The sequence below is a fragment of the Clupea harengus genome, chromosome 13 (assembly GCF_900700415.2).
Source record: "Clupea harengus chromosome 13, Ch_v2.0.2, whole genome shotgun sequence".
NCBI lineage: Eukaryota > Metazoa > Chordata > Actinopteri > Clupeiformes > Clupeidae > Clupea > Clupea harengus.
In genome coordinates, this window is record NC_045164.1 from 11,002,784 (window position 1) to 11,018,809 (window position 16,026).

Sequence of the window (16,026 nt, forward strand, 5' to 3'; positions counted from 1 at the left end):
CATGAACACCAAATCAGATTCTGCCACCCAAATTCAACAAACATCTCGACTCACATCTGAAACAATTCCTTTCACAATTTCAATGTAGCATCGCTACATTGCAAATTCGTTTAATCCAAGTTGTTTTTGTTAAACGGATAACAGAGTATTAAATAATAACATGGCAACATGATATAGAAAGAACCATGCACAAACACATCCTCTAAAAACGTCCCAGGAATGTTTAACATCTGAAATAATTGACTATTGAAAATGGGTGAAGAGAAGCTGTTACTCAAACGTCCATGCTGGTTTGCAGATTATGTGCCACACTGTGGCTAATATAATACCATACACCAGGTTGTGTGCATAATCTGACACATTTTTTAATTGCGTGCTGGCAAGCCTTAGGAGGCTAGATATTTGCTTATCTTGTAATTATATGTTATTATTAAGTGATTACAACTACTTTATTCCTATCATAATGGAGCTGAAATCACATAATTAGAGAGGATCATTACCCTGTGGTTATGTTCATGATCCAGCATTGCTCAAATACAGAACACAGTACAACTCATTCATCATAAGAAACAGTGGAAAAGGTGGCATGGCAAAGCTAGTCGTTTTTTTCCACATTTTATTACAAAGAACAGTAATATTCCAAGTCAAAAAGCGATGACCGAGGATAACTCGAAATCAAGTCAAATAATAATTCACCTGCCTTCATTAAAGTTTCTTGGTTGTTTTCCCTTCCTGATGTTAAAGACGTAATGGTGAATGAAACAAAAGAGCAGTGAGTGTGTTTCAGTCTTTGTCAATACAGATTTGGCACACATATTTACATATTTCACCATTTTCCAATCATAGGCAGACCTTTGCATGAACAGCAAGGTTCTTCTCCTTTCTATCAACCCCACCCTTAAAAAAGTGACTAAAAAGTGTTTGTTTTGTTTTGCCTTCAGTTGTTGATGGTTTTAACCGCGTCCTCGGAAGCGCCCGGGAGACTGTGGCCTGGATGCTGGTCGGACAGGTACAGGTACGGGTACTTGGGGCAGGGGGACGCCACTTCCGCTTGTGCCGAGGTCAGCGCAGCCGCTGGTCAGGCAAATCCCGGGTACCCCACGCAGGCCAGGATGACCCCTGAGGCCGGGGCGTCCACCATGGCCTCTCTCGCCCGTCTCTCCAGCACGTCCATTAAAGGCTCGTCCAACCCTGCCTCTCTGACCTGGTGTTGTGGATGAAGGAAACACACTTAATGTCTGAGGAGGACATGATTTGGACACAAATGTTGCTGAGCTTCCATTGAGCACTGGTCAGTGCTGGTTGTGATATGGATTATTATACAGAATAGCGTGACACAGAATGACGAATGAATGATGAAATGTCTGTTACACTGATACCTGATACGAAGGTACCTTATGCTGATGCCACTGCGTCTCACAAAAGCTATACATGCTGAAAGGTGAGCAGCACAAACTATGGTATGGAAACATTAGGTTGAATGAATGGCAAGATGAAGTTACCCAATGAACCCTGGTCTCCCATGTAGCCCGGCAGGCCGTAGCCCTTGGCTCCTTTATCTCCTTGTTCTCCTTCCTCACCTGGGACACAGAGAACCGTTTACAGTGATGCTTAACAACCCCCATGCTTGACTGCTGGTGCCCTGGGGAGAAGGCTGGTACACAGGAACACGCTGTTTGTCGTGATTAACGACCATGTGTGTTACTGAGATCATCGGCGGAATAAATGTATAAAACGCCTTGTAAATACTCTTTAATTTCATTGGCTTGGCTGGGGGACTGTACCATACATGTGACTTCATGGTGGATCAAATAACAATACGTTGAGATGGTCTGACTCGTGAGAACCCCTGGAGTGGTAAATGATCCTTATACCACTGCGATTATACCAATGCAAACAAAACCTTGGGTCTCTACAGTACCTACTTACAGTATTTATGAGACCTTTTGGACATCAGTAAAGTGAACCCCTAATTATAAACATCTTCCAGCCAATGGGAATGCTTAAGCTAACCCCCTGCTAACATTTGTGGGTACTTTCCCACCTGCTAAGCTCCATTATATTTTCATGCATATTTAACTATAATTGTTGAAAATGTGGGCTGACTTTAAGTCTCTTTAATACAATGTACTTAGCAATACATAACACCATGTACCATGTATGTATACTATGTATGTATCATCTAAGTACATAATATGACACATTACTAAATAGGTCTCATCCCACACTAAACCCACAGATTTCATCATAATTTGACCCCTAAGCATATCTTGTAATAACATATACTAATGTGAGAAGTACATTGTTCTCTTCAATTATGTCGGTGTTCAGTACATGGCCAGTTCATTTATTATTAAATATTAGTCATCATCTGCTCCTGGATAGCATGTTTGTTGTTACTTCACTATTACTTTGTAAGTCATTCACTGTGCTGTTCTGTCCCTTCATCTGAGAAGTCAATAGTCATGGTTTTATTTCTGCTAAGTGAACCTCGGTCCAGGTTTGTTTTCAGTCTCACTAATCCAATGTTAATGACTTGACATCAATAACATCAATGACCAAAGTGTTTCAAATCTACAGAGGAAAATTGAATGATTATAAAGCCATGTTCAATGTATATCATGATCCTTACCTTGCGATCCTGCTCTACCTGGGTCACCTGCCTCTCCATAGAAGCCTGGTTGTCCCTCTTCACCATCAACACCACCAGTACCAGGGTCACCCTACAGTCATATTAAAACCTTTATGTCTGTGCTCTTTACTACTAAAGCATGTTAACCTACACATCAGAAGAAAAAGTTCATAGACATTAAATCGTCGTGATGAGAATGCAGGACTGTAAGAGCTGCTAGATAGAATGGAAATAATTAAACAATAAGAAATGAAAATCTGATATTTTCTTCCGATCTTATAACGTTTCAAGGGGGGAAATTGATAGACTTCTGTATGGGCAATGGGGAAATACATGTGGCATTTGATTACCATCCTAAACTAAGAATGACAGTTTTTGTTTTTTCAAAACGTTTGTTTTGCCTTAACTACTTGTCATTATCACTTGAAGGCCCAGAAGTACATTTTAATGTCATGAGGTGCCAGGCCAGAGGAACCTGTGGCTGATGCGTATTTTCCTCTGATGTTTTTGCAGTGGAAGCCCCATGTACTTTCATCCACATTAGGGCCACTTGAGAGGGGGGGGTCTGAGGGGGGTCAAACGACCCCTTCAAGAGAAATGGGGAAAGGCCTTTCCACTTCCTGCTCAGACAGCCATCCTCTCCAAGAGTTATTGAACGCAGAGGCAAGTGCCTCGTCTCGTCTGTGAGTTCTTATTTGTCTTCACGGGGACTCGGAAATTCTGAACGCCTTAATTCCAGGCCGGGCTGCCAAAGACTCCAGTGTTTTTCGCTCGAGGGCCCTTGCAACATCGGTGAGGATGTAAGCTGGCCCAGGAGAGGCGAAGATAAATAATATATAGAGCCTGATCTTATCCTTTGTTTTATGGCTACAGGTCTACAAAGGCAATGAAGCCTGAAACAATGCGTTTGTGGGGCTGCAGAGTCCTCCTCCTGTCAACAGAGACTTAACAGCATGTGCTGCTTTTTTACAGACACTAACACACAGCTGAACACAGCCATGCATTGGGGCCATATTTATTTACCACAAGGGATCTTTGAAGAGAATTGGGAGATGGACTTACGGCTGGTCCAGGGGGTCCCTTCTGTCCGGGGGGTCCAGGGGCACCCATGGGCACGTCTCCGTAGAGGGGGCAGACGGCGGCGCACGTCCGCTTCACAGAGTTGGCGAAGGTAGACATCTGCTCGAGGGCGACGCGCTTGCAGACCTCGATGACGTGCTGTGCGGAGAGGGTCGGGCCCTGAGCGAGAAAATCATTACCACATACATGACTGGCGTTGGCCCAAGTCTGGGACATGGAACAAAAAAAAATTTGCGTTTAACCCCCGGAGGTAGGCAGGAAAATGGGTGGCAGTGTAATGAACGAGAAACAAACACAGCCAACAATATTTCGTTAGGCTCATTATGGGTTTACGGCCGTACAAAATGAAAAGCTTTCCTTCGTGTTGCAGAAAGACCAACACTAATGAGAAACCATTTATTAGCATTCTTGACACCGAAATGGTTACCACATATTGAATGTGCCAAGTGCCATAACGACTGGGTCTCACACAAGCTTTGATGACATATGGGTGTTGGACTTTGATTATCTGGTAAAATCTAACATAAAAAGAGTGAACATAAGTTCAGAAAGACAAGTCAAAGCACCTTTAGAGGTTCTTTTTGCCAACATTTCTAAGTCAAGGATACACTCTTGTATACATTAGCGCGCTTAAGATGAACTTGAAATGATTTTTATTCATAATGGCAGTATGTGTAACATTTCAATCTGTTTTACCACATGACTCATAGCTTAGTTAAGGTAACACTGGCGAAGATTCCTTTCCATTTCAAATCCCAGTGGTCAATAAAATCTTTATTCCAAACACTTGTGTGGAGTTCTCCCAAAACAAAGTTACTCAGCAGCTTAAGCGTTGCACAGCCCAGCACAGCCCAGCCCCGTCTGTGGGTTAGCACTTACAGGTGGTCCTGGCAGGCCCTGGAAGCCTAAGAGGCCTCCCTCGCCCCGGATGCCTTTGGTTCCCACGGGCCCTTTGCGACCGGGCTCTCCTCCTGGGCCCCGCACGCCCTGCACTCCCTGGGGCCCCAGGGGGCCTTTGTCACCAACCTTGAGGGGGAAAAAATGATTTATGGTCACCAAAGCTCATCATGCAGGAGCCTCATCCAATGGTGAGCTGAGTCTAGAATGGATCCTCTCGACCCCCCTAGGTCCATTCCAGCATCATCTGCTATCAGAAAAAAAATCTAAACTCATCAAAACTAAAATGTGTATGCAACACACAACTAAACTGCACTGACTGTGCAATGTACACAACTAAACCACACAGATTGTACACTGTAATGTACAGTCAAATTATCTTATATATCTATTTTATACAGATAGATTTTATTTTATACCTATTTACCTGTAATATAATGCCATCATTATTCTGCTTCATAGCTCTTTTTACCTTTATAATAGTGACCTCATAACCACACTGTATACCCACCAAGCTGTACAACCAATACTCTGAATGCTGGCTACGCTCTCCATTTTTATCCACTACGTATCAATCTTGTATATATCCTCGAGTGTATGTATGCCGCATATACGCTAATATTTTTTATTCTGACTGATTCATGTATGAATTCATCTGCTTGCGCCAAGCAGATGGGTCCCCCCTTATGAGCTGGGACCTGCTAAAGGTTTCTTCCTGTTCAAAGGAATCAATATCAGTGAATCAATGAATATTATCCTCAATATCAGTATCAAATTAAGGCTGACTTTAACAGAAATATTGTAGAATTTCTCACCTGGCCTTTGGGACCTTTACTGCCTTTTTCCGCCTTGGAAAAGAAAGTACATATTAGACAATGATGACTGAGGGCATAGAGAACCTGCTGAATATATAACAATGTATCTGAACACAGTCATCTCCTAGGACTCTTCATACCTGTGCACCCTTGACACCCTGGATTCCTTGTATACCTGTATCCCCCTGAAAAAAACAATTTCAGTGATTGAAATGCCATTTCACCAGATGCAATCATTGACAATTTAATTTTTGTAGGTATCACCATAGCTGTCAGTCTGTGCTGAAATATACCCACAGTAATGACTATAAAATAAGCCTATACACATCAAGCCTCTCTTGATGTGCATAGTTCATTGACACGTTATTTCTCTCTATCAGCCCATGGGACTGTTCATTAATCAATGTAATCTGTGGTTGTCCTGTTCATGGGCTTGACTGACAGAGAGTGAGTAAACAGAAGGGGAAAATTAAGAGGGGCCCATCTCTCCAGCTGACATTTCAATTCCCATCATCTCCGCTTCTGTGACTCCATCCAAACCTCTGGGTAATAAATGAAAGCCAACACACAGTCACAGATCACTCTGCAGCAATCTCAAGATCTGGACGTGCTGTCTACAGTGAGACATCAGCTAGGCCATCAGGGAGAGCAGAGGGGTTCCTGGGTCTGGCATCACCCCTGCTGAAACGGACACAGCTCCTTCATTCCTGCTGGCAAGTCTGTACTGTATAGCTATAATGATGCCAGGTGCATATGATTTATTCCCAAACAGCATGTCTAAATACGGCATATGTCTACACCATGCTGTGAAGTCAATCTAAATGCGAAGTCTAATACAGAGATTCTCTATACAGCACCTTAGGCCCTCTTAGGTACTGAACATCTTTTGTTAATCCTTGTTGTCATCACCTGTTTTAGGTCAGTGTAATTAGAGCGTGCTCCTCTGGCTCAATCAGCTAATCACGAGTGCCACTGATGAGCTCAGGCAGGTGTGCATAGCAGGGAAAGATGGAAAATATGGAGATGACATCCTGTAGTCTAAATACATGCTCATCCTCTGAGCAATGCCCTCTTATGGCCTGTTATGCATGAGGGCAGCACCCAGTATCTTTGGTCGCGCCACCCTCTTATAACTTCTATTACTGTCAGTATTGTTGATTTCATATCAGTGCTGAAGATATTTAGCCTGACGATGTCATACTCATAATTGTAGTCAGAATATGAGTCTGATACCGCTCCATTGGGCTGTGATTATGGGGCGTGTTTCAACCAAACCAGGAGAAAAAATGCCTCTTCGCTCAATTGGTTACCTACAACCAATCAGAACAACGTAGTATGTGACCAGGGCCAGTTGATAAATTAAACTTTTACCGGATCCCGTAGGAAGGAAGGCAAAAACATTGACAAATGCCTTGATCGCGTTTCTCTGTTCCTCTTTCAAAATGAATGCACTGTCAATGTCTAAATGGACTCGAATCTATACATTTCAGCTCTCCAGCGGCAGCCATGTTTGTTGAAAATGAATTCAACCCGTGTGTTGGTGACGTGGTTGATTACGTTACTGTTGATCATCTGTCCATCATCGTATAAAGCCCGCCTTGACAATTTCATTGGTCCGACTATTTCTGTTCGGAGATAGTTTCTCCCCAATGGAGTAATGCCAGACCGAACTTCCCGACTTCAAATGTTGTGGGCGGGGCTAAGTTCGGTCTGGTATCCAGGCTAGAAGATATTAGGACCTCTAAGTTCTATTTGATGTTGGAGTGTAAAGACTAGACCAGAGCTCCAAAGTATCAGGTTCTCTAATGAAATCCCTTTATTATGCTAATCTACAGATGCTTCCGGCGTCTGAATTAACAACAAGGCAGTAACCACACTAAGACGACTGCGTTAGAAGATCAAAGTCAGTTCAGAGTATTGGCACAGGGTCAGATTCCTTTGGTCTCTTCAATGACACTCTATTTAGTAGATCAGATTTACTTCAAGGCTGTACCCATCAATTTAGGGTCCCTTAGTTTGTGAACATTTTGCAATGGCATTTATGTGTTCTTGTATGCAAGCCATATTTTAACAGTGTTTGGACATATATAAAAACTTTCGATTGGTGCGAGCTCTGCTTTTAACTGGTGTCGGAGAACGTTTGAAAAGGATTTCCTTCTAATGGAGAATTGTCACTGGACATAGAACAGAAGAGCCTGTGGTTTCAGTCACACACACTCTGTAGTGTGTGACCCACGTATGAGCCAGCTGGCCGTCCCAAACCCAGCCTGTGCACTCTGCAGTCCGGGAGGCTGAGATCACACATGATCGCGTTTTCAAAAACATGGCAGGCCTTGAATCTGTTAGATATATGCGTCTATGTTCCCTTTGAGCCGTAAGGATATACATCATTTCTTTCGCTCAGTGAACACAAGAGCACATATTTGTTCGATATTACCTTGAAACTTGTGACTCACCAGATTACTGTCAGGGGCTGTTTTTTTTTTTGCGAGCGTTTACCTCACTTTACAGAGGGCCCTTTCTGCTGTTGTTTGAGAGGCATCTTGAAAACATGAAACACAGGTGCCTAAGTGGCCTCTAGCAAACGCAGGGACCAAAGGTCCAGATGTTGAGGCTGGGATTTACCAGGAAATCTAAAAATATCCGCCCCCACCCCACCCATCACAGTAAAAAACGTTGTCTGGACATCTCAAAGAATTATTCAATTGTGCGCCTGCTTTGCCTCGTAGGGGGCTTACTGTATGTGTGGTTTCCAGCAGAGGACTGAGGAGGACTATGGAAACCATATGGTGCTACATGATACAGTGCTGGGCTAGGCTGACCCTGACATCTGCACCCCCATGGCCGTGTATAGACAGAGATAAATGTGAGCCGTGGCGTGGCCTTAAATGCTGTGACAAGAACACTGTGAATACCATAACAGAGCAACAGAACACCATGTTTGCAGTGCCTCAACAACATGGTAGATGATCACAGAGGTAGCTACCTCTATGGTAGAGACCCTGCTATGGTTTATCGACTGCTAACAGCACAGCATTTAATCAGGTGATTAGGTGAGGGATAGATTCAAGCTGCTGAATTGCCAGCTGAAAGCCACCCGTGAAGCATAAATAATCAGGCAATAAAGATTCCGTTCGTGAGGCTAACAATGCAGTTAAATGTATAAGGTTCATTACCTTGGGACCGGGGCGGCCAGGTAATCCTATGTGTCCCTGTGGAGACATGGCATGTTTTAGTGTTTTGGAGAGAATTAACTTGTATTTCAAAGGCAGGCGAAATATTTGTCCGGAACGCTCACCGTGGGTCCTGGGGGTCCGATAAATCCAGGCCTTCCTGGCTTCGCGGCGGAACCCTTGTAACCTCTCAGGCCCTGAAGTGAGTAACATTTTATAAATCTACCTGAAGGCAAAACTTTATTTTCTCTACGGCCTGCTGTCTCTGGAGACAACACAAAACTATTCAACTGATATCTGTGCAAGAGAGGAAATCCCAGGAAATAGGGGAATACTGTGAACCCCCTCTTTTTTACACACAAAAGAAATCAGATATAGAGAATAAAAATGGCCTTTGCGGGCCAGGAAAGAGAGCTTACGGTCTGGCCTTGGGGTCCCATGTTCCCAGGAGGTCCCACGGCTCCCTTCTCACCCTGGTGGAGGTGAAAGGGTGTTATCCAACAAATCCATTGACTGACGCGCTCAATAACAAATCACAAACAGCACTTTTAATGTGTATTTACCCTTGTTCCAAGCAGTCCACCCCTGCCATCTTTGCCCTGTCGTCCTTGGTAGGCCTAAAGGGCGGGAATGAGAACAGTCTCAAAGTAGAAGTTTAGACCAGAAGAGAAAGTGCCAGGGTTAGGCACAAGAGACCAAAACATACCTCCACACCAGAATCTCCATCTCTCCCTGGCAAACCAGGATCTCCCACAATTCCCTGCAAACATTAAATGATAACTGAGCATATTTACTGATTATATGACATTATTCAATCCCAAAAATGAATCTCGAAACATCACTGAAGCTGCCATTGTTATTATGTGCAAAATTACTGCACATTGTTCTAAAATATGAAAAAGTGAAATGTCATTGTCATTTTAGTTGTGCTGACCTTTTCTCCTAGGCCACCAAGTCTTCCCTGTCTTCCTTGAACACCCTTAAAAAAGAACATTTTCATTCAAATCTAAAAACAGATCAAATAGATGTATGAAATCAGTTACATGGGAGAGGAATAATGAATAGGAAGGCATACGTACAGGTTTTCCCTTCTCGCCTGCCGCTCCACGTTCTCCAGGATCACCAACAATACCCTATCAGAAGAGAGAAGAGGAAAGATGACACAAAGTATAGGATCTGATTGGGCATACAGTCAGTATGTTAAATATCAAAACCTGTCTTTAGAAGTCATCATAAGGTCTTTTCTAGTGGTGATAAAAGCTACAGTGCATTTACTGTGCTGTATAAGTGTGGTACAAAAGGTACGGCAGGAAACTACAGCGAGAGCTTCTCTGTCTGTGTGGGACCAGCTAACATTCCAACATTCTTGTGTTGATCTGGGAAGTGTGTCCCAGAGGCTTGTGCCATTCCTTGGGGAGGTGATGGGAATCTGAATCCCAGACCTTCTGCAGTGGACCCTCTCCCTGATGGCCCTGCTGGTGGCAAATCCGTTCGTCTCAGTCAGAAGGGGGTTGTTGGAGGGAAGCACTAACTCACCATGACCCCCCGAAGGATCTCAACAGCACCGCTCTGCTCCAGGTGCTGCTGCTGTTTGTGGAGTGAAGCTCAAGCGCCAAAGAATTTTGCAAATCACAAGGGCTCCACTCCCCCGCTTTAACTGAATGAATCATTCCTTGAGTATGCCTGCCTGCCTGCCTGGGCAATCCCCTAGGTGGCAGGCTTTTGGATTTAAGGGTGGCGCTTGGGTCTTAAATGTCCTAATGATGACTAACGGTGGATGAGGGGCCAGTGGTGAGGCTAGTTAACATACCTGGGACCCTTGGGGTCCAAGGGGTCCATCTCGACCAGTCCGGCCTTCTTCTCCCTACAAAACAGACATGCAATAGTGCTTAAATATCGACATGTTTTGGGAGAGTAAAAGTAATGCAAAAGTTATGCGGAAAAAAAGAACGAGAGAGAGAGAGTGGCAGAAGAGGTGTTTCACCTTCACGCCCTCGTATCCTGCAATACCCTCGAACCCTGTTTCACCTGAGGCACCCTGGAAGAGGAAAAAAAATAGGAGGTGAAGAGGCCTCAATATTTTTTCTTCGTCATTAAAACGTCTAAGGGAACACTTTCGGAACGGGATCAGGAAAAGGGATCATCCATCCTGCGGATTAATTTCCAAAGAACATACCACTTCTCCCTGCGCTCCTTTAGGCCCCAAATCCCCCGACGGTCCGCTCACACCCTGTAATTAACAGAGCACAGAAGTTCTGTCATTGCCTCGTGCCGTGGTCATTACTCTTCCAAATGTGTCCAGCATGGAGCACCACTTTGTCTTTGTCTGTCAATAACCACAGCCAAGTTAGCATGCACACAAACACAAACACAAACAAGAGACCGCATCCTACCTTGAAGCCTGCGGCACCTGGTAATCCTTTCAGGCCCTTAGGGCCCCTGTCTCCCTGTTTAAGGGAAATAAGTCAAATCATTTAGCACAACCCAACACAGCTAAGCAGCAGGAGGAAGATGAGGAGCTGATTGTGATTTGGAGATGATGTATTACCTCTTGGCCATAGAGTCCTCTCATTCCCTGTTCGCCTTTGATGCCCCCATCACCCTAAGGGCACACATGTTGGATACACAAGTTTAATGTTTAGCATACAGGCTAACGATAGTCACAGCGGCCAATCATAGAGGAGCTTGCTCTTACCTTGGGGCCGGTTTCTCCGATGTTTCCATAATCTCCGGTTTCTCCACGCACCCCCTGTTGGTTGGAAATAGGGAGATTTATAAGCAGGCAGACATCATAGAGCAAACACTGCAGGCAAGTGCTTCTGGGATGAACCTCACTGGCCTTGGCCCAAATAGGTGAGTAAGCAATGACAGCTCTCTTTATTGCATTGCAGAGATGGCTGGAGGCTGCAGCTCCACAAGAGAGGCAGACTATCGGCTGCTTCATATTTAGACCTTACTTTTGTATTGTTTAGTGTAGATGACAAATATGCTTCACTGTCCATATGTTAATGCTAAAATACTGAGGGAATAGTAAATGTATATATATGATACCCTGGACAAAAGAGTGAAGAGAGTGAGAGACAGAGAGAGAGAGAGAGAGAGAGAGAGCGAGAGAGAAAGAGAGAGAAAGAGAGAGAGAGAGAGAGAGAGAGAGAGAGAGAGAGAGAGAGAAAGAGAGAGAGAGCCTGCACACTAACAGTTACAGACACACAGATGTAAACACACACAGTGATTGAGAGAGAGCCTGCACAGGCCTAAAAGGCAGGGAGTAACATCTGCCCTCTGTGATTCAGCCAAGCCCTCAGCCCCTATTAACCCTACCTGCATCCTTCCCTTCACTATTCCCAGAGCAAAAGGTAAAACCCACTCAGCTAACGGCACACACACACACACACACACACACACACACACACACACACACACACACACACACACACACACACACCTACGCGTTTCAGGAAGAGTTCTATTTTCAAAGCGTCCGATGACAGCCCGGGCTCCGTGGGCCAAGGGGAAGACTCTGAGCGTGACTGTGATTGTGAAGGGGCGAGTGGTGAGAGCAGAGCGGGGACCACACTCAGGAGCAGAGGGACAGCACACAACTCCAGGTCAGGAAATGCACCTCTCTGGCTCCGGCAGAGAGGGTTGTAAACATGGCCAAGCTCTGTGATTCACACACCAGCGGGGGGTGAGGGCTTGGCTGAATCACAGAGGGCAGATGTTACCCCCTCCCTTTTTAGGTCTGTGCAGGCTCTCTCTCAATCACTGTGTGTGTGTGTGTGTGTGTGTGTGTGTGTGTGTGTGTGTGTGTGTGTGTGTGTGTGTGTGTGTGTCTGGGCCTGTGTCTGTGTCTGTGTCTGTGTCTGTGTCTGTGTCTGTGTGTGTGTGTGTGTGTGTGTGTGTCTGTGTCTGTGTGTCTGTGATTGTTAGTGTGCAGACTCTATTCCTCTTTCTCTCTCTCCCTCTCCTTGTATGACTGAATATGTGTGTGACTAGTTTTCTTTCACTGTTACTGTCCTTGTGTGTGTGTGTGTGTGTGTGTGTGTGTGTGTGTGTGTGTGTGTGTGTGTGTGTATCTGTGAGTGGAAGTTTCTGTCTCTCCCTTTGTCTCTGAGCATGTGAGAATGCGTGTGTGGGTGTGTGCGCATGTGTGTCCATCGTCCATACACTTGGGTGTCCTCCCGACACGCAACCTTACTTTCACCGGTAAAACATTATACAACGCGTCGTGGAACACTAAACCTGTGCCTGTAACGTAGGAAACGTGCGGGGGAAATCCCTTCCCTCGTGTGCCGTACAAGACATTGTTTCCTCTTCCCCTCTCCTGTAAATAGACAGTCAACTGAGAATCTGCACATTTTCTCTGGGTCATGTTTTAAAAAAGATACTGTTTTTGTCTGTTCCAGATTCCAGAGTTCACCGCTGAGAACTGGAACCACATGAAAGGCGGTAAAGTGGTCATAACTATGGAGTGGAAAAAAACTCTATGTCTATTGCCCAGGGGTGGCATGCAAACATGGCCATGTTCGTCGAGACAGAATGTATACAAGTAATTACATCCTGTCTTTTAATTAGGACGATCAGTCTGGGACTGACTGGATCTAATGGCACTTTTCAGCCTCCTGGGTATGTCGGGAGCTTTTTATGGGGTTCCAATCCATCCTATTTATTTGGTACACAAACCAGAGTGTTCTTTCCTTTGCTCCTTGTTTGAAAACCTTTGCAACGCCCATTCCAGTGGATAGGCTCAAAGTGAGTTTACAAGACTGTGAAATATGAAATCCCTTGCCTGTCTATTAGAATTACACACTAAAAATGAAAAATGCTGTTTGTATTAGTGCTTGACTGAGAATGTTAACTATATCCAGCATGGTTTAAGGTTTGCCATTCGAAATGAATTCCCTAGTGCTTCAAGCAAGATTGAGTAGTTTCTCTATTATGAGTTGGCTGTTTATGTGTGTGTGTGTGTGTGTGTGTTTGTGTGTGTGTGTGTGTGTGTGTGTGTGTGTGTGTGTGTGTGTGTGTGTGTGTGTGTGTGTGTGTGTGTGTGTGTGTGTGTGTGTGTGTGTGTTGTGGCACTGGGGCAAGCAGGACTGAAAGACAGAGAATGTTTTGGAGAGAAAGGAGTGAAAACACTAAACCACTCAGAAATGTGGGATATATTCATTTCAGCTCCAAAACATTCCTGGAAGTCCACTTCGAAGTGTTTTATAACGCGTACCGAAAAGGTGCGCACTTAATAAAGCAGTTGGAAATGTTCGTAATATGGGGAAAAGCCTGTTTATGGGTTTCACAATCTGTGACTTCCATTTCAATTGAGTCAATTTAGTTTCTTTATCCTGACAGATGCACTGAAGACAACTCCACCAGCACAGAAAGAGAGAGAGAGCGAAAGAGAGAGAGAAAGAGAGAGAGAGGAGGGGGGAGAGAGAAGGAGAGAGAGGAGGGGGAGAGAGAAGGAGAGAGAGGAGGGGGAGAGAGAAGGAGAGAGAGAAAGAGAGAGAGAGGAGGGGGGAGAGAGAAGGAGAGAGAGAAAGAGAGAGCCCAGAGTGTTTACCGTCTCGAGACGGCCCTGCCTGCAGCCCTGTTTCCATCATGCCGTCTCATAGTTATGCGTCCACTGCCATTTTCCACAACTTCACTTCTCTCTCTAAAACGGGGGCTTTTCCAGTTTCATCCACACACACTCACACTTTAACTCTGAGCTCCGGTCTCAGTCTGGGTCTGGTTCATTTGAAACAGGCAGTGCAGGGGACCCTTTCCAGACGTTCCCATAATCACTTTCAATTAGCACACCAACTACTGCTAATAACTTAGTACAAGTTTGCTCGTGACAAACACAGCTCCAGCCAACACTGAAGTGAGACTTTTGTGTGCATGGTTATGCATGTGTGTGTGTGTGTGTGTGTGTGTGTGTGTGTGTGTGTGTGTGTGTGTGTGTGTGTGTGTGTGTGTGTGTGTGTTTTGTTCTTACCCAGTTTCCCATTTTTCCTGTGTCTCCTGTGTTGCCTTGGAAACCTCTGTGTCCCTATGGATGTACAGATGAGATAAACATCATGACCACCAAAGCATAGCATGTGAGCTGTTACTGTAAGATACTGCGTGCTGTTGTGGGTGTGACTGTGAATATTACGCCTACGTCTCTGTGTTTGCTTTTCTGCTGAGTATGTGGGGTGCTGGGTCAGTCTATTTGTGTACAAATCTACTAAATGAGTTTGGCTTCTGAGCGAGCATGTCTCTGTGTGTGTGTATGTGTGTGTGTGTGTGTGTGTGTGTGTGTGTGTGTGTGTCTGTGTGTGTGTGTGTGTGTGTGTGTGTGTGTGTGTGTGTGTGTGTGTGTGTGTGTGTGTGTGTGTGTGTGTGTGTGTGTGTGTCTGTGTGTGTGTGTGTGTGTGTGTTTGTGTGTGTGTGTGTTTGTGTGTGTGTGTGTGTGTGTGTGTGTGTCTGTGTGTGTGTGTGTGTCTGTTTGTGTGCGTGTGTGTGTCTGTTTGTGTGTGTGTATGTGTGTGTGTGTGTGTGTGTGTGTGTGTGTGTCTGTGTGTGTTTGTGTGTGTGTGTGTCTGTGTGTGTGTATGTAATGGACAGAAGGCACTGCTCTGGCACTGTGAAGCTGTTACCTTTGGACCTGGTTTTCCCTGCACACCTGGCTGTCCATTAGCACACTTGCATGAGGCCCTGCCAGCAGTGAGGTCCATCTCTGCATACCCACCACACTGGGAAAAGAGGAGAGGGCAAACAGTCAGCCAATCTAACAGACAGCACTCTGTACCATATAACATTATATACTTATTCACTTTGATATTTTTTCATTATTTATTATTCATTTACGTTTACGTTACGTTTACCAGTTAACAGGCAAAGGCAGACAGGTCGACAAACAGATTTCACATTTGTATGGGCTATTACAATCAACCTGGCACCGTGCAAGTTTGGCAAGACTACACTGGCTGCATGTTCTGATCCTAAACAGTCACTGTAGACTGAGCACAAAAGGGCGGCTCACCACGTTAGAGAGCTCACAGCAGCCCTCAGAATAGGCCTGGTCAGCGTCACAGGACACCTGCATCTTCTGAACGTCCACCTGTGGTAAGATGGAACAGTGTGAGCTGGACCATAGCCATGCTACCTTGTAGTGGTAGGTTCAAGCACCTTCATAAATGAATATGGAAACGTTTCAATTGTGTAGACAAAGGGAACATACTCAGAAAGTTCACCTCTCATTGTCATGCTCAAAATGAGTCATCTTACCCTCGTATCCACTACTTACTTGGACAGAGCGGTCTCTGGTGCGGTCCCTGGCTGCCCTCTTCACGATGGACGTGTACCCTTGGCGGATGACTGGCCTTGGCTCATCGATGGGCTCGGCGCTCACCTCCTCGCAGTCCACCAGCAGCTTTGCCTCACCTCCCTTCACGCTCATGGCCAGCTT

At 45.0% G+C, this 16,026-nt stretch overlaps 1 protein-coding gene across 1 annotated transcript; it reads right to left on the bottom strand.

Annotated features, from left to right (window-relative positions):
• Window positions 1-77: 77 nt before the first annotated feature.
• zmp:0000000760 (collagen alpha-1(XXI) chain) lies at window positions 78-14,770 on the bottom strand. Its single transcript, XM_031579037.2, has 21 exons — window positions 14,572-14,770; window positions 11,293-11,346; window positions 11,146-11,199; window positions 10,991-11,044; window positions 10,774-10,827; window positions 10,582-10,635; window positions 10,408-10,461; window positions 9,677-9,730; window positions 9,532-9,576; window positions 9,304-9,357; window positions 9,161-9,214; window positions 9,017-9,070; window positions 8,723-8,794; window positions 8,601-8,636; window positions 5,565-5,609; window positions 5,425-5,457; window positions 4,592-4,738; window positions 3,695-3,871; window positions 2,633-2,723; window positions 1,503-1,580; window positions 78-1,204 (listed from the first exon to the last, which is right to left on the bottom strand). The coding sequence occupies exons 1-21, from the start codon at window positions 14,581-14,583 to the stop codon at window positions 954-956; spliced, it is 1,527 nt and encodes a 508-aa protein (XP_031434897.1). The 5' UTR covers window positions 14,584-14,770; the 3' UTR covers window positions 78-953.
• Window positions 14,771-16,026: the final 1,256 nt, after the last annotated feature.